This window comes from Choristoneura fumiferana, chromosome 25 (genome assembly GCF_025370935.1).
Source record: "Choristoneura fumiferana chromosome 25, NRCan_CFum_1, whole genome shotgun sequence".
NCBI lineage: Eukaryota > Metazoa > Arthropoda > Insecta > Lepidoptera > Tortricidae > Choristoneura > Choristoneura fumiferana.
In genome coordinates this window covers 12,817,805-12,832,892 of record NC_133496.1, presented here as the reverse complement: position 1 = coordinate 12,832,892, position 15,088 = coordinate 12,817,805, and the positions used below count along the sequence as shown (strand labels likewise).

The 15,088-nt window shown below is 39.5% G+C and overlaps 1 protein-coding gene across 1 annotated transcript in view; it reads right to left on the bottom strand.

The window, feature by feature from the left end:
• htt (huntingtin) overlaps positions 1–15,088 on the bottom strand; it is an 86,253-nt gene that overhangs the window by 61,236 nt on the left and 9,929 nt on the right. Inside the window, 14 exon segments of the mRNA XM_074107384.1 lie at positions 1,968–2,364; positions 2,841–3,086; positions 3,360–3,454; positions 4,881–4,980; positions 6,286–6,379; positions 6,963–7,123; positions 7,817–8,347; positions 9,877–10,049; positions 11,421–11,669; positions 12,640–12,814; positions 13,259–13,514; positions 13,783–13,902; positions 14,873–14,895; positions 14,898–15,062. Coding sequence (XP_073963485.1) covers positions 1,968–2,364; positions 2,841–3,086; positions 3,360–3,454; positions 4,881–4,980; positions 6,286–6,379; positions 6,963–7,123; positions 7,817–8,347; positions 9,877–10,049; positions 11,421–11,669; positions 12,640–12,814; positions 13,259–13,514; positions 13,783–13,902; positions 14,873–14,895; positions 14,898–15,062 — 2,785 coding nt within the window.

Here is a 15,088-nt window from a genome sequence, read left to right as displayed (position 1 = left end):
TAAGTACAGAAATATGTAACAATGGGGAATGTCTGAAAAATTTAGAAACGCTTGGAACTTTTTATATCAATAGAATAACCTTTCTAATTGACAGAAAAAATATCAGATTTTTAAATAGCATCAATTAATTTAAAAAATGAAAGAGTTACTGGTTACTGGTTGTTCCATAGTCCAGAATGAAAAACATTAAATAGTTATTGTGCAACATGAGAGCAAAGTTGTGTTTTTGTGGCGAGTGTTGATTTTGAATCCCGAGTAAGCGAAGGATTCTATAATTGAATCGCGAGCATTAGCGAGTGATTCTAAGTTAGAATCCTGAGAGCAGCAAGGGATTCAAATACACGAGATGCAAAAAACTTTGGTCTCGTGTGACACATACAATTTTTCACCTCAGCACGAAGAACATCATTTAAAAATATAACATACGAGTAAACCCCATATACCTACTTGTTTATAAACAAACACAATTTTTTAAATATAATCCTCTTATTAAGAAACAAATATAACAATCACATTTAAACCATTAAAAAAGTTGCCCAGTAGATACAATACAAATCGGTCGGTCACGGGTTGTGCCATAACCAGAATAAAAAAATACAAAACAATTCATGTGTCTTTGACTAGATCGTTTTGACAGGTGACACTCTTTACCGGCCGAATAATACTGACTCGGAAATACCGACCCTGTTTTTCATGTACACGCCCATAGAAACTGACGTGAGCTTCTATGGGTCGGTATTATCCGGACCGGTCTGGGCTATGGAACAACCCGCAACCGACCGGACTATCGTATTTGTCGGTAAAGAAACTCTTCATTTTTTTAATTAATTGATACTTAAAAATTGATATTTTTTCTGTTAATTATAAAGGTTATTCCTATCGATAAAAAAAGTTTCAAGAGTTTCTAAAATTTTTATCCAATCCCCATTGTATAAACTGTACTTTTCATAAGTAATAAAAAAGCCTCAGATGTTTTTTTTAATTGCTGTTCGCTACTTTAGAACAGAACCACTACTAAACAAAATTTGTCACCTCTCAAAAATGACACTATAACCACACGGCGGCCACGCCGTACAAAATATGCGTTCTTGAATCTACATAGGCACGACGACGTCTGTACACGCGTCAATGTGTGCGTAAGATACACAGGGCTGACTATCGCGAAACCCTAGTACTATAAGTACGACACGACCAATGACATTTAAAGGTACTTATAATATGTAGGTATGGCTTAGATATGTGCAAATAAATGTAATCGTTAATCTTACTTATTTATTTAAACCTACTTAAAATATGTATTTAAGCATTATTATTTTAATTACAATAGATATACGACTACAAACTTTAACGAATTATTCGGTAGGTAGTTATTTCATGTATTAATCGCCATAATTTCTCGCGCCATAATGACTCACGTCTTAAATCGAGTTTAGCTTGACATGTTTCGGGCTAATCCGTAGCCCTCTTCGTCTTCGGAGCAACGCGCCTCAGCGGCTGCTGCAACACGACGTGAGTTATTCGGGTCAATATATTTAATATAAGTGAGTCTCACGGTAGTTTCATGTTCAAAATCATTATTTATTTAGAAAAAGGAAGTAGGTAGTGTACCGTTACCATTTCGTAAAATTATTGCTCCCGCACTTAGTGCCGTACGGCCGACACACATCGCGTTGCGCACCCGACTGCTTTCCTGCGGTTTTCCTGCAATATGCGCTTGAGGGGTGGGGTAACTCGAACTGGTGCGGGGCGGAGCGTGGCCATTCTGTACGTTAGTACTATTATATATTCTGTGCTATAACATAAACGCATAACTGACATATTTCGTTTAGTGGCGGTTTTGTTGTCAAGTAGCGTTATGCGGAAAACGAGCAGACGGCCTACCTAGATTATGTATTTAAATAGATGTTGTTGTAGTGCTCTTTTGAACATCATGCAAAATAAAAAAGTAGGTATAAAAAAGTACTCACGCGTCAAATGCAGCATGTGCTTCACTTGCACAATGATATTAACACACACAGAATACAGCAACCCATTCTGGCTTTTATCTTCACTATCATTATAGTCCAAAATGGTATCATGACAGTTGTCCACCTCGGTGATGGCAAACGTCAAAGTTTTGAACAAAAACCTGACCAAAATGACATCTGGTGACAAATTAGCACAATTCTCATTGATATTTTGGACGTTCAATGGATCAACATCTGGCTTCACGTTAAAGAATATCGACTGCGGCGAAACGTAGGATGATTTGAGGTAGTTGATTGAGAGAAGTATTTCGCTCTCCGGTATTAGAACAAGCACTTTGCGGAGTAGCACCATTACTATAGTGAGGTAGCGGAGTCTTAGCTTCGGTGGGGTCGTAGCCTGGAATAAAACTTTAGATTAATAAATATTCTAGAGTTTTACTTTCAAAGCAAATTCGTCAGCGGATTCAGCGCTGCGATCGAAAGACAGCCGAAGCTCGGTAATCAGTAGGTAATAATCGTTTTAAACTCCTGAGGTCCACGATATAAGTATAAAAAAAAAGTAATTTGAATCTAATTGTTTGGGGAATAAAGTCGAACAAACATTGGAACCTAAATTGAAAATACAAACTGAAATATAGATGCACAGAAAAACCAGAAAAATAAGACCAGCACTGGGAATCGAGACCAGGTCCTAGGCATTCCGTGCCGTGTGCTATACCGCTACACCACTGCTGGACATTTTCAATTTTTACTTTGTTACATTGTCATAGGTCCATAATTCCCTTGAGCTTAATGTGTACAGTCAAGGTTATAAATAAGGTTGGACTTTATATATATTTTGGCTAGATGGCTCACACACACACACAAACTCACCAAATCAGGCGGCGCTTTGAACAATATCTTCAACAGTATCTCCACCCTACTCTGTTCCAAGAGCACGTCTTTGTACACAGAATCCAACAGCCTCTCCAAGCTGGAGACAGCTCGTCGCGAGCACAGTTCAGTGGAGGCCTGGGCCAGGAGATTGAGGAGAGTGTCGCTCGCCAGCTCGGACCAGCGGTAGTAGCTCTCAGGGGTGCCACGGGAAAGACAGAGCAAGCAGGATACTAGCTCAAGCACCTGTAGTAAAATATATGGTCGTAATATTGACATGCCTTAAGGACTACACACCGTATTATGCCAAAACTGTAATAGGAACGTGCCAGGAATTTTTTGCCGTGATCAAATGTACCATCAGAATAATGCGTTTGTTTTTGAATGTCTAACATCTGGTAGCATTGTAAACAGTTGTTGCTCTGAGGATACTCTGGTTGAGTTCGAAACGCGATTCTCAGCCTATCCAAGAGACCAACAGTCAAGGACCACGTCTCCCTTATTACAATCTAAAGTCACCTTATGCTGATGCATGGTTTTCTGGAGCATGTAGAACAGGACTTCCCGCGTGGCTTGAGCTTCTTGCTGCTGCTGACGCCCTAGTACACTGCTACCTAGGAAATGATCAAAAACCACATATTGCATGAATTAAACTTATGTCTTAAATCGTGTATTGCTCATGAAAAACCTACTCGACGGCTACTGCATAAAACTCAAGTCATATTAAAATAAAACTGGATAACTCATGTCTTAAATCGAGTTTAGCTCCACATGTTTTGTCATATTATTAGTGTTGTGTGGGTTACGTAGCATACCATCTAAAATCAAATGCCATAAGTTCGTTTTTCATACGATCAAAATATACTATACGGTCAAATTGCATAACGTACGATAATGATAACTTCTTTTATCATAAATTTAAAAATTCTACGGTCTAAATTCATAACGTTTGTAATCTATACTGTTCACTATGCATAACGTTCAAAATACATAAAGTCAAATTACATTATTATTTAATCGTATTTTTCATGTAGCGATTTTTCATGAAGCGTTTTATAATGTTCGCGTTTATATTTAGCAGTTGCATATATTTTCAGCAGCATTAGGCAACCCACGCCTGATGTCGACGGAGCCCCGCTTGGCGGGGCTCCTGTTTCTGGGCGGTCTGCCCTTCGGGCATCTGAAGATACCTAATGAACCTAACCTACCTATTAATGTGTAATAATGTGGACACTAAGGGGTAACGATTTGTTAGAATAATGATTTCGAAAATAAGAATTTCGAATAACAAATATTATTTATTTAGGCTTTCGAAATTTTAGACGAATGTGTATCAAGTTTATGACAAATAATATTATTCATATTGTACTTCGATATTATATTCATTCGACCAGTCGTGTTGTATGTATTTCGAACGTTATAGATTACGAACGTTACTCATTTAGGCTTTTGACATGCTAGACGTATGTGTATCAAGCTTATGACATTTGATTTTAGATGTTATGGCACGTAACCGCTGTGTGCTACCCTACATTTGACGGTAATAAAAAAATGACGATGAAAACGTGGGTAGGTTGTGTGCCGGTATTAGTTTCGTCGAGTAGTCGCGCGAGCGGAGCGGTGGCGCGCAGCGCGCGTGTTACACCGGCCGCCGAAACGCGCTAGAGGAAGGGCTACGAATTTGTCCGAAACGTGTCGAGCTAAACTCGATTGAAGACGCGAGTTATCCGGATTTATTTCATTAAATACGAGTGAGTCCCACAATACAATACAATACAATACAAATATTCTTTATTGCACACCATAAAGCAGTAAAAATAATATATTACCCAATAACAAATATGAAAATAATATACATGTACAATACATAAAAAACAACAGCATACAATACTAACAATAATTACAATAACAGTTATACCTAAATTTCTAGTTCATCTACCATTTAATTGAACACAACTATTTCATGAAACGGTCAGCCACATCAAAAAACGATCAATTCTAATATCTGGGCACAATAAAATAAATATTACTAAGTATTACCTCCCATATTGCTGAATACTTTGACCGCAACGGGCTCCAAACCAGCTATGCATTCCAAGTGGGCCCCCGAAGCCATAAGTCCGTCGCACAGTTGTATAAGCTGCAATACGAATTATTTCTCGTGGTATTTATACACACACACACACAAAAACATCACGCCTGTATTCCCAAATGGGGTAGGCAGAGCACACGAAACGTTACCGCTTCGGAGCCACTTTTAGCAATTTTAGGTTTTAAACCTATATCTCTAGTAACCTATCCTCAGTCGCCTCTTACGACATCCACGGAAGAAATGGAAAGGTGTAATTCTAACCCGACACCACACGGGTATTTATTTATTTATCATTTACATCGATTAACATGAGCTGCACGAATGGATTGAACGCACGAACTTAGACATTTGTGTAGGCAACTGACTGATGCATGCCATTTTCATATTTGTGTGAAGCGTATTCAAATAGATAACACAAACACAGTATAACAAGTTTTCCCTACAGTAGGCCGACGCCTTTGAAGTTGAGCGATACCGCAGCGTGTATAGGAATTCACGCAAGTAGGAAGGGTTGTCACAAATTTAAAATTTGAATGGTAGAAGTATTTTACGAATATTAGTATTGCGAAATTATATAAAACAAAATGAATTAGTGGTGGCTGGTGGCTAGCTGAAGTACTAGGTGTAAGAAGTATTAAAATTATACTATTTTTGAAATAGAAAACTTTTTTTTCTACAAAATATACTTTCATAGATTAGTAACCGACGAATACTTACTTTCGGTTTCTAGACTTAGGGGCTGTTTCACCATCCATTGATTAGTGTTAACCGACGGTTAAATGTGATGCCGTCTCCGTCTATTCGAACAAAACAAATAAAGACGGCATTACACCTAACCGCCAGTTAACACTAATCAATGGATGGTGAAACAGCCCCTTAACGTACTTAAAGTTCCTGATATTGAATTTAATTAAATAAAAAATAAATAAATATAATTATATAAATAGATGAAATCTTAGTTCCTTATTCATGCGAGATGAAGATTTGCACGCACTCACAGTACATGTCGTATGCACCATAATAAATTTTATTATAAATTGAAATGTGAAAAAAACGCGATAGCCCTAGAACACTTGTCCCAAGCTACTAAGAACGGCGAAGTATGCAGCTGGGGCTCCTCCCACCCGCGTCACCCCTCACGCCCCGCACGATTGCTCTGTCTAGACGTCTCCGTCGGATTACTGTAGGGAAACTTGTTATACTGTGACACAGACATATTTTCATTTACTTACTCTTGTGAATCGATCCGTACCTACTTGCAACACACCAAGAATTCTCCAATATATGGGACAGGAAACTGATAGGAGTTGAAACGCTTGTAAAACTACCAATTTATTAACTATAGCTATTTACCTTTGGAATGTCAATTATTTGTTTCGTATGATGTTTGGAAGAAGACAGATGCACCAAAAACATAAGAATACTGTTAACGAGATCGCAGCAATTTCTGCAACAAAACAGACATAATTTAAATATGTAGAAATATTTGATGCTTAAAAAATAAGCTAATGAACTAAAATAATTTCTTTGCTCACCCGCGATTTTTTTTTTCATTTTAGTGCATTGATATGGACCTCCGCAAAGTAACGTCCGAGTCAATAAATTATTTTTACACACCTCTCCTTCAGAAAAGTAACTTTTCCTCCCTGACGAGAGGGAGCAAAGTGCAACTTTTCTGTTTAAGGCTTTTCTAAGTGTTTTATTGCAAATGCATTTTTTGAAGTTGATAATTGTAAAGCCACGCCATTTTCTATGCTGGTTGTTCTTTAATAATATTTAGATTTTTTTTTCAAGTTTCTGAATGCTCGGTGTGAAAAGTTGTATGAGCCACTCGGGAGCAAAATTATTTTCATCTTGGGCGTTAACACTTGAATCCCTCATTACGCTCAGGATTCTACTTAAGAATCCCTCGCTACGCTCAGGATTCTATTGTAGAATCCTTCGCTACATTCTGGATTCAATGTACGCCCTCGCCGTAAATACACCATTTTGCTCCCTTGCGACACAAATAACTAAAGTTCTGTACTCACGGAATTTCATGCTGTTCCACATACTCCAGCTGCTTGATGAGGAATGCTATGAAGATCTGTTCGCTGTCCAGCATACAGTAGTTCACTCGGAGGGTTAACAGCTGACTCAGCAGGCTGAGCACGCGGCATTGTAGAGGAATGTCGTTCTGCATTGTATAGCTCTGTAACAGGTGAATTTAGTTTAAAAACAGGTTTTATTTAAAAACATTTGTAATAGAAGCTTTTTTGCTGACTATTTTATTTTCTTGACTGTTCTTGCCTTAAACTGAAACAATAACTTTGCTCACCCGCGACCATATGATAGCTTCGTTTGTGCAAGAAATGTGTTTTAATGTAGTCCCTCCAGCTCCACATTGTAAAAACACACACAAATCACACAGACCCATCTATCACCACCACCAAACTGATAAATAGTTTTGGTAAACATTCAATATTTCTCTGTCTAGCAATGAGAACAAGAATGTACTACAGTTTAAAAATTTAAGTCTGCCTTTATTTCCAATTTAAATCGACGGGTCACTGACTCAACCTTGATGTGTAGCTAAAATACTTTTTTTTTTATTTGACTGGATGGCAAACGAGCAAGTGGGTCTCCTGATGGTAAGAGATCACCACCGCCCATAGACACCTGCAACACCAGGGGGATTGCAGATGCGTTGCCAACCTAGAGGCCTAAGATGGGATACCTCAAGTGCCAGTAATTTCACCGGCTGTCTTACTCTTCACACCGAAACACAACAGTGCAAGCACTGCTGCTTCACGGCAGGATTAGCGACACTTATACAAATTTCGTAAAATTTCATATATTAAGCCAGAGACCCGTCGACATTTTGACATAAACTTTAGGCACTAACCTTTAAAGCCAGTATAACAACGGGCTCAAACAACCTTATATACCTCTCCAACTCCTTCTTATTCGTACTCCACTTCCTATCCATTTTATTCTTCGAAAAATTCTCCATAGCGATCAGCATCTTTCTCTCCTCCGCCATTCTTTCATTCATTGAATCAAACGCCATCTTCTGGCTAGCGTTCGAACTAACGCTGTCTCTTCTAGACTCACTCTCAATAGGACTGAGAGAATTTATCAACATAACGCTTTCATAGAACGAACCCTTCTTTTTTTCCAGTGGAGGGTCATCGATGGTCATGAAGTCGCTGTACTCGGTTATCATGTTAGTGCCGAATAAGCATTTTAAGAGCTGTGTGATGCAATACACGGTTGTGTCCGAGCGCAAAGGCATTATGACTTTGAGGTAGTATAAAAGTTCTTCTGTTACAGTGCCAACTTCGCGCTCTGTGCATAACTCGAGCTGTATCGCGAGAGCGTTTAGAGTTGTTGAAAGGAAGTCGTGGAACAAACTGCTTTTTGGGTCCAGGTTAATCTGTGAATGAGGTACATAATAAAGTCGGTACTCATGGAACGACTGTTTTTAGGGTTGCGGAGCCAAAATGGCAACGGAACCCTTATAGTTTCGTCAAGTCCGTCTGTCTGTCTGTCTGTCCGTCCGTATGACAGGCATTTTACTCGAAAACTACAAGATCAATGAAATTTGGAGTACAGATGCCTTCTCAAAGCCGTTATTTCTTAGTTTTGTAGTTAAATTACAAAAATAAATATTTATAGGGGGGGGCACTCCATACACGTAACAGAAATTGAAAAAGAAAAATTTTTTTTAATTCACATCAACGTGTGGCACATAGTTCGACTTTAAAAAGATAGTAAGATTCCTCAAAAACTTTTTTGATTAAGTGAAGATTTCCGGAAATAATCGCTCCCAAAGTAGCAAAAATTGTGTACCCCCCGCCCCTCTATCTTGTAAACCGTTTGTCCAAAAAATATGGAAAGGTAACGCTTAATTTCAACATGATCGGATATACCGTTTTTGAGTTATTGCCGAAAAACTGCGCTTCTCAACAAAAGGACGTAAGTGCCGTGAAGAGCCGTAATAGTCCGTGCAAAATTACAGCTTTATAGCATTGATAGTCCCTGAGCAAAGCCGCGGACGGACAGACAGACAGACATGGCGAAACTATAAGGGCTCAATTTTTGCCATTTTAGCTCCGCAACCCTAACTAGCTTAAAAAATCATAGAAAACTGGGAATCGAAACGAGGACGCGGAGCGAGGAATAAGACCGGTGAAGCGTGGTGGAGAAGCGAGCGCGAGCGGGAAAGCTCCGCCAATGAGGGCTATCGCGTATGAATTCGCCACTAGAGGCGCTAGTGTAGCGTGAGGTCTCCGAAATGTCAAATCTCATAGTTTTTGGGTGAGCTACGCGGGTTTATTTATAATTAGAATAAATTTGTGAATATTTTGCAATATCTGAAATTAATTATAGCAAATATGCGTTCCGGGGCAATGAATGTCTGTGTTTTGAGACAGTTTTGTCTTTCGGAAACCTTTGTCCTCCCTTTTTTCCGAACAAAACGGGGACTATGCTTGGTTATACGGGGGCTTTGGTTCCAACGGAAGACCAGCGTCGGCCGCAAGGTTGACATCATGCTGAGTTGGGACCATTTCGTGACAAATTTTATTTCCTTTTTTCTTTTTCTTTTATTTATAAAAATGTCACGAATAAACTACTACGCAACACTGTGGCAGCTCGATATTTTTATGGTACGGTTTTAAGATGTATTAAATATGATTTTAATCTAAACTTTGTTTTCACGCCCGTAATAACAGACTTTGAAAGCCATACTTAAATACCTCACGCAACAGTGCGCCATCTAGTGAGACAAAAAACGATAGCCCTCATTAAGAAACTGCCTGCAACTCCGCTCCGCATCACTTTCTTGCTCCACTCTGCTATCTAGCTCCACGGCTCCTTACCTCCGCTTCGCTATCTCGCCTGCGCCCTTGGACAGAGCTCTGTCTCTTTCTGTTCCAGTGGATAGGCTGCCTTAGAACTCACCTTATGATTTGAGTACGTGGCCCTCAGATTATCATACAGCTTCATATAAAAGGGTTCATTAAAGAAATGCCCAGCGAAGTTAGCTCGCAAACTCGTCGCTGGCACGGGCAGTTTCTTGCGGAGCGAGCCGCGGTCGTCCGCCTCTGATATACTACTTTTACGAGATTGGGACTCTAAAAATAAGATTGACATTTGACAATAATAGTACAGTCACCAGCATTAATATCTGCCACAGTTGAGCGTGCAAAAATATCTGATAAGTCCTTCCGGCCCTAGAAATAAGATCGTATCAGATATTTATGCGCGCTTGTTGTGTCAGATATTGGTGCTGGTGACTGTACTAAAACAATTAATTTGCTCACCCGCAACCTTATGATAGCTACGTTTATGCAAAAAATGTGTGTCCCTGAAGCTCCTCCACCTCCATACTGTAAGAACACACAAATCACACAAACCCATCTATCACCACCACACTACACTGATGCGTTTCGAACTCAATCAGAGCTCATCTTCAGAGCAACACAACCGTTCACCATGCTACCAGATGTTAGATCATGCGGGTGAGCAACGTAATTGTTTTAGTTCATTGATATGGAGCAACGCAAAGTAAAAGACTGATTCAATAAATTATTTAATAACTAGCTTTTGCCCGCGGCTCCGCCCGCGTGGTATTCGGTTATCGCGCGCTGTTCCCTCGGGAACTGTGCATTTTTCCGGGATAAAAAGTAGCCTATGTCACTCTCGGGCCCATAAACTATCTCTACGCCAAAAATCACGTCAATCCGTCGCTCCGTTACGGCGCGAAAGACGGTCAAACACACAAACACACTTTCGCATTTATAATAATTATAATATTAGTATGGATCGCGGGATCGCGGTGGATGCGGAAAGCACTAGACGGGTCTGAGTGGAGAGCCTTGGGGGAGGCCTATGTCCAGCAGAGGACGTCTTTCGGCTGACATGATGATGTTGATGATGATGATTAGTATGGATGATATAGTTGTACAATAAATGCCTGTTAAATTGTTTCCTGCACTTATATAATATTAAAAGCGCGCCGAGATTCTAGCGCATTTATTGCATTCATTTCATCCCTTATTGTAACTTTACTAGTACCTAAAGCTTTAGTTTTGAAACTCGGATGTAAGATATTTGAGGATTTATTCTTTAAATTATACACTGTACAGTCGAACAATTTGAATCATGACCCAGGCTGGAACCTTTTAATAATCAATTCCACTATGATTTCTTTGACAAAAGTATGAGATGTCAACATGACATTAGTAGCACAAAGGTTCTACCCTGGGTCGTGATTCAATTTGTTTGACTGTACAAACATGATTAATTGTAGTTCATTCGATAGAAAAAAAGCCGTTGTTTCTAAAAAAAAAAAAAAAAAAAAAGTACGGCGTAAAAATATTGTGCGGCAGGTCATGAATTTTTTAATGATAAGCAAACTAGATGTTTTCTATCGCGTACATTACATTACGTTGCGTTAGATTTTTTAAATATTTATTTCTTTTAGTAATGCTGATATAGCTTACCTTGAGTTTTCCTCCTAACAGGACTCCCAGGCAGCGCGATACCGCTCTTATTCAAATGCACATTCGGGTTAACATCCTCTATCAAGTGGACCAGCACATTCAACATTTTCAACGTGACCTGCAAGAACTTTTCCGCCAAGCTGGCAACCCTCTCGTTCTCCAAGTGTTGCCACTTGTCTTTGGCTGTTTGGGAATCACGCTCGAATATGTCTTGGCCCGTCTTATGGCACATTATATTGTGGATCTCCACTGAAAAAAAAAACAATTCTAAAGCCGCATTCACATTTCTTTGTCGTGTTGTGTCGTACGCATCAGAACGGTATCGGTTTCATACATTTTATATGGTTGCGTTTACATTTATCTGATGCAGTGTGTTGTGACAGCTTGTGTTGTGTGGCAAGCTAGAGAGAGAGAGAGAGAGAGAGAGAGAGAGAGAGAGAGAGAGAGAGAGAGAGAGAGGAGAGAGGGAGAGAGAGAGAGAGAGGGAGAGAGGAGAGAGGAGAGAGAGAGAGGGGGGGAGAGAGGAGAGAGGAGAGAGAGAGAGAGAGAGAGAGAGAGAGAGAGAGAGCATCACAACTTAGTTAGGAGTAGTCTCCTGTTGCCCGCCACTCTGCGTAGAATTCGTTTATCACTATCCCGCTGGAACTATACAATTTTCTAACGAAACTATCCCATGTCCTCCCCGGGACTCAAACCATCTGTACCGGCTGTGGCCTGTAATATGAGTAAGATCATACACGTCAAACTGAACAACATTAGTTCAGCGACTTTTAAAAATAATTAGTTTTTTTTATTTTATTACACTTTTAAGTTTATTCGAAGAAGCAATGTAAAGCAAAATGCTTGATGTTTGTAGCGTGACAGGCGACATCAGGTTGTGTTCTAGGATACCGTACATTCATAGCAGTATTTAATTTGTATGAAAAAAGGAAAATTCAAGACTCCATTATTTTTAAAAGTCGCTGAACTAATGTTGTTCAGATTCACGAGGACGATCTATGTTTTAATTTTTTGCTCGTATTACAGGCCACACCCGGTATACTGAATTTCATAAAAATCGGTTCTACGGTTTACACGTGGTGCGGTAACAAACAAACAGAGGTACAAACTTTCACATTTATTATATTATAAGTGCTTGTTATAGCCTAAATTGAATAAAGATACACTTTGGAAAGAGATAATCGATTTTTAGCAAGTAAAATGTATACAAATCACTTACCTGGATAAACAAGCCTGCAAATATCAAGAAGCAGCGTCCTCACCGCTACGCTGCCGTTGCAATAGTCCAGCTGGTCCAGGCAATAGCTCAAGACTCCTTGGCCCGAGTATGCAGCTTTGTGTTTCCATGGCAACCACTTCTTGCATATAGCTTGGAGGCTCTCTAGAAGTCCTTGCTAAAAGATAATAGCAGATAAACAGTTTTATAGAGTTGATTTCGCCTGTTCATTTTCATAACACGATACAGTTTGTATTTTTTTTTTTAAGTATTTCATTTTCTCATTTCCTGATTTATTGAATAAGGCGTTACTTTTCGGGAGCACTTACATATCAATTAACTATAAAAAATTACTACAACACAACGACGTTGTGTTGCTCTGAGGATGAACTCTGATTGAGTTCGAAACGCGGCGGCGCAATTTGGTGGTGGTGGTGGTGAATAGTTAGACTTGTGTGATGTGTGTGTGTTTTAGAGCGTGGAGCTGGAGGAGCTGCATTAAACCATTTGTTGCATAAACGTAGCTACCGGAAGGTCGCGGTTGAGCAAAGTAATTTCAAATTCATTGATATGGACCTCCACAAAGTAACTAATTAAATAAATTCTCCAAACCCTTACTTACCGAGTAATATTTACAATCGGAAGCCAGCAGCCTGCACATTATATCACCAATTACGATCCTCAAACCACCGTCGTCCTTCAAACAGGTCCCACTTCGAAGTTCTTCAGGAAGGTCGCAATAAAAGTACATGTTCCTGACGAGGTCTAAGGAAAGGCCTTTGTGGTCGAAGTTGAACAGTTCGCTGTGTTCTTTCGCTAGTTCAGCGAGCATTGTGGTGGGCTTGTGGCTTTTTGGTATGAATATTTTTGGTATTATGCTGGAAAAAAGTTGTGCATCTTATGTTAAATTTTACAACATTTCAATGGGCTATTCTATCCTCCGTTACTCGTATATCATGTGATGCAGAATGTCTTAAGCTACACAATAGTATTAATAACTCAAAAGTTGTTTTTTTTTTTTTGAGGTACCGCCTTTTGGCTTAAGTCACTTCGACTTTCATATTCATCGAGCTATGTCGATGACTTTAGTTCTTCAGTGAAAACATTACTGTTAAAATATAAAAATAACTGAGAAATTTAACTTACTTGGCAATGGTTAGCGCGGCAGCCTCCCTAACTCTTTGATCTTGATCAGCTAAGAGGCGAAACAGGGTGTCCGATATTGTCTTGCTTTTAGCGTGGAATCCTGGGAATAATATAAATATCCTGCAAGAAAAAATACCAAAATTATTATTATACTAACTTTTGCGCGCGGCTCCGCCCGCGTGGTATTCGGTTATCGCGCGCTGTTCCCTCGGCAACTGTGCATTTTTCCGGGATAAAAAGTAGCCTATGTCACTCTCGGGCCCATAAACTATCTCTATGCCAAAAATCACGTCGATCCGTCGCTCCGTTACGGCGTGAAAGACGGACAAACACACTTTCACATTTATAATATTAAGTATGGATTTAGCCTACACCTTTGTCCCACTGTTGAACAAAGACCTCCCCTCTTGATATCCAGATCTCCCTTCCCAGAGCTAGAAAAAAATATAAAAAACTGGCCGAAAGTTGTTGAAGTTTAGCACCTTTTACGCTTGTAAGGCCGGCTTAGTTGCGGTAGTTCCTTTGGCAGTTCAAAAAAGGAGAATTATTAGTACGAAAAGGAAGGAGATAAACGAACTACTGCGAGTAATCCGTATGGACCAGTGTACTAAATTTAGAACATCTAAATTAAGATTGGTTTTTTGAATCTTTTTGTATTTTTTTTATTTCAATTCCAAATTTTTTACTTTTACGGTCATCCCGTAAAAACCGAAATACAAACTGAACAATACAAATGAATATCAAAATAGATGCACAGAAAAAAACAGAAAAATAAGACCATCACTGGGAATCGAACCCAGGTCCGCAGCAGGCAGGCAGCAGGCAGGCAGGTTGACTGATGGTCAACTTGTTGGACCATCAGTGGTGAGCGGTATAGCACGCGGTACGGATTACCGAGGACCTGGGTTCGATTCCCAGTGATGGTCTTATTTTTCTGTTTTTTTCTGTGCATCATATTTCAGTTTGTATTTCAATTTAGAACATCTAAGCAACTGTCAACTTTTCTTTACTGACATTAAGTTACAAATTCTAAATCAAAATTTGACGCGAGTCTTACGATATTAGGTAACCCTATAAATAGACCACTTACTTCTGATAAGCAGCTTGGTCGTAGGTAACCTGCATAGATTTGAGCGACACATGTGTATGCCCTAATCCACTAACGCGTTTATGCACTCCCATAGCAAGGGCCATGGCGCGCCTTCGCTTATGGCTAGCGCTGTCTTCGTTAGAGCGTTAAGGGTGTGGTTTACTGTCGAGTGTATTTCGTCGGTTAGACCCTAAGAACAAAGATGAGTTTGAAGCT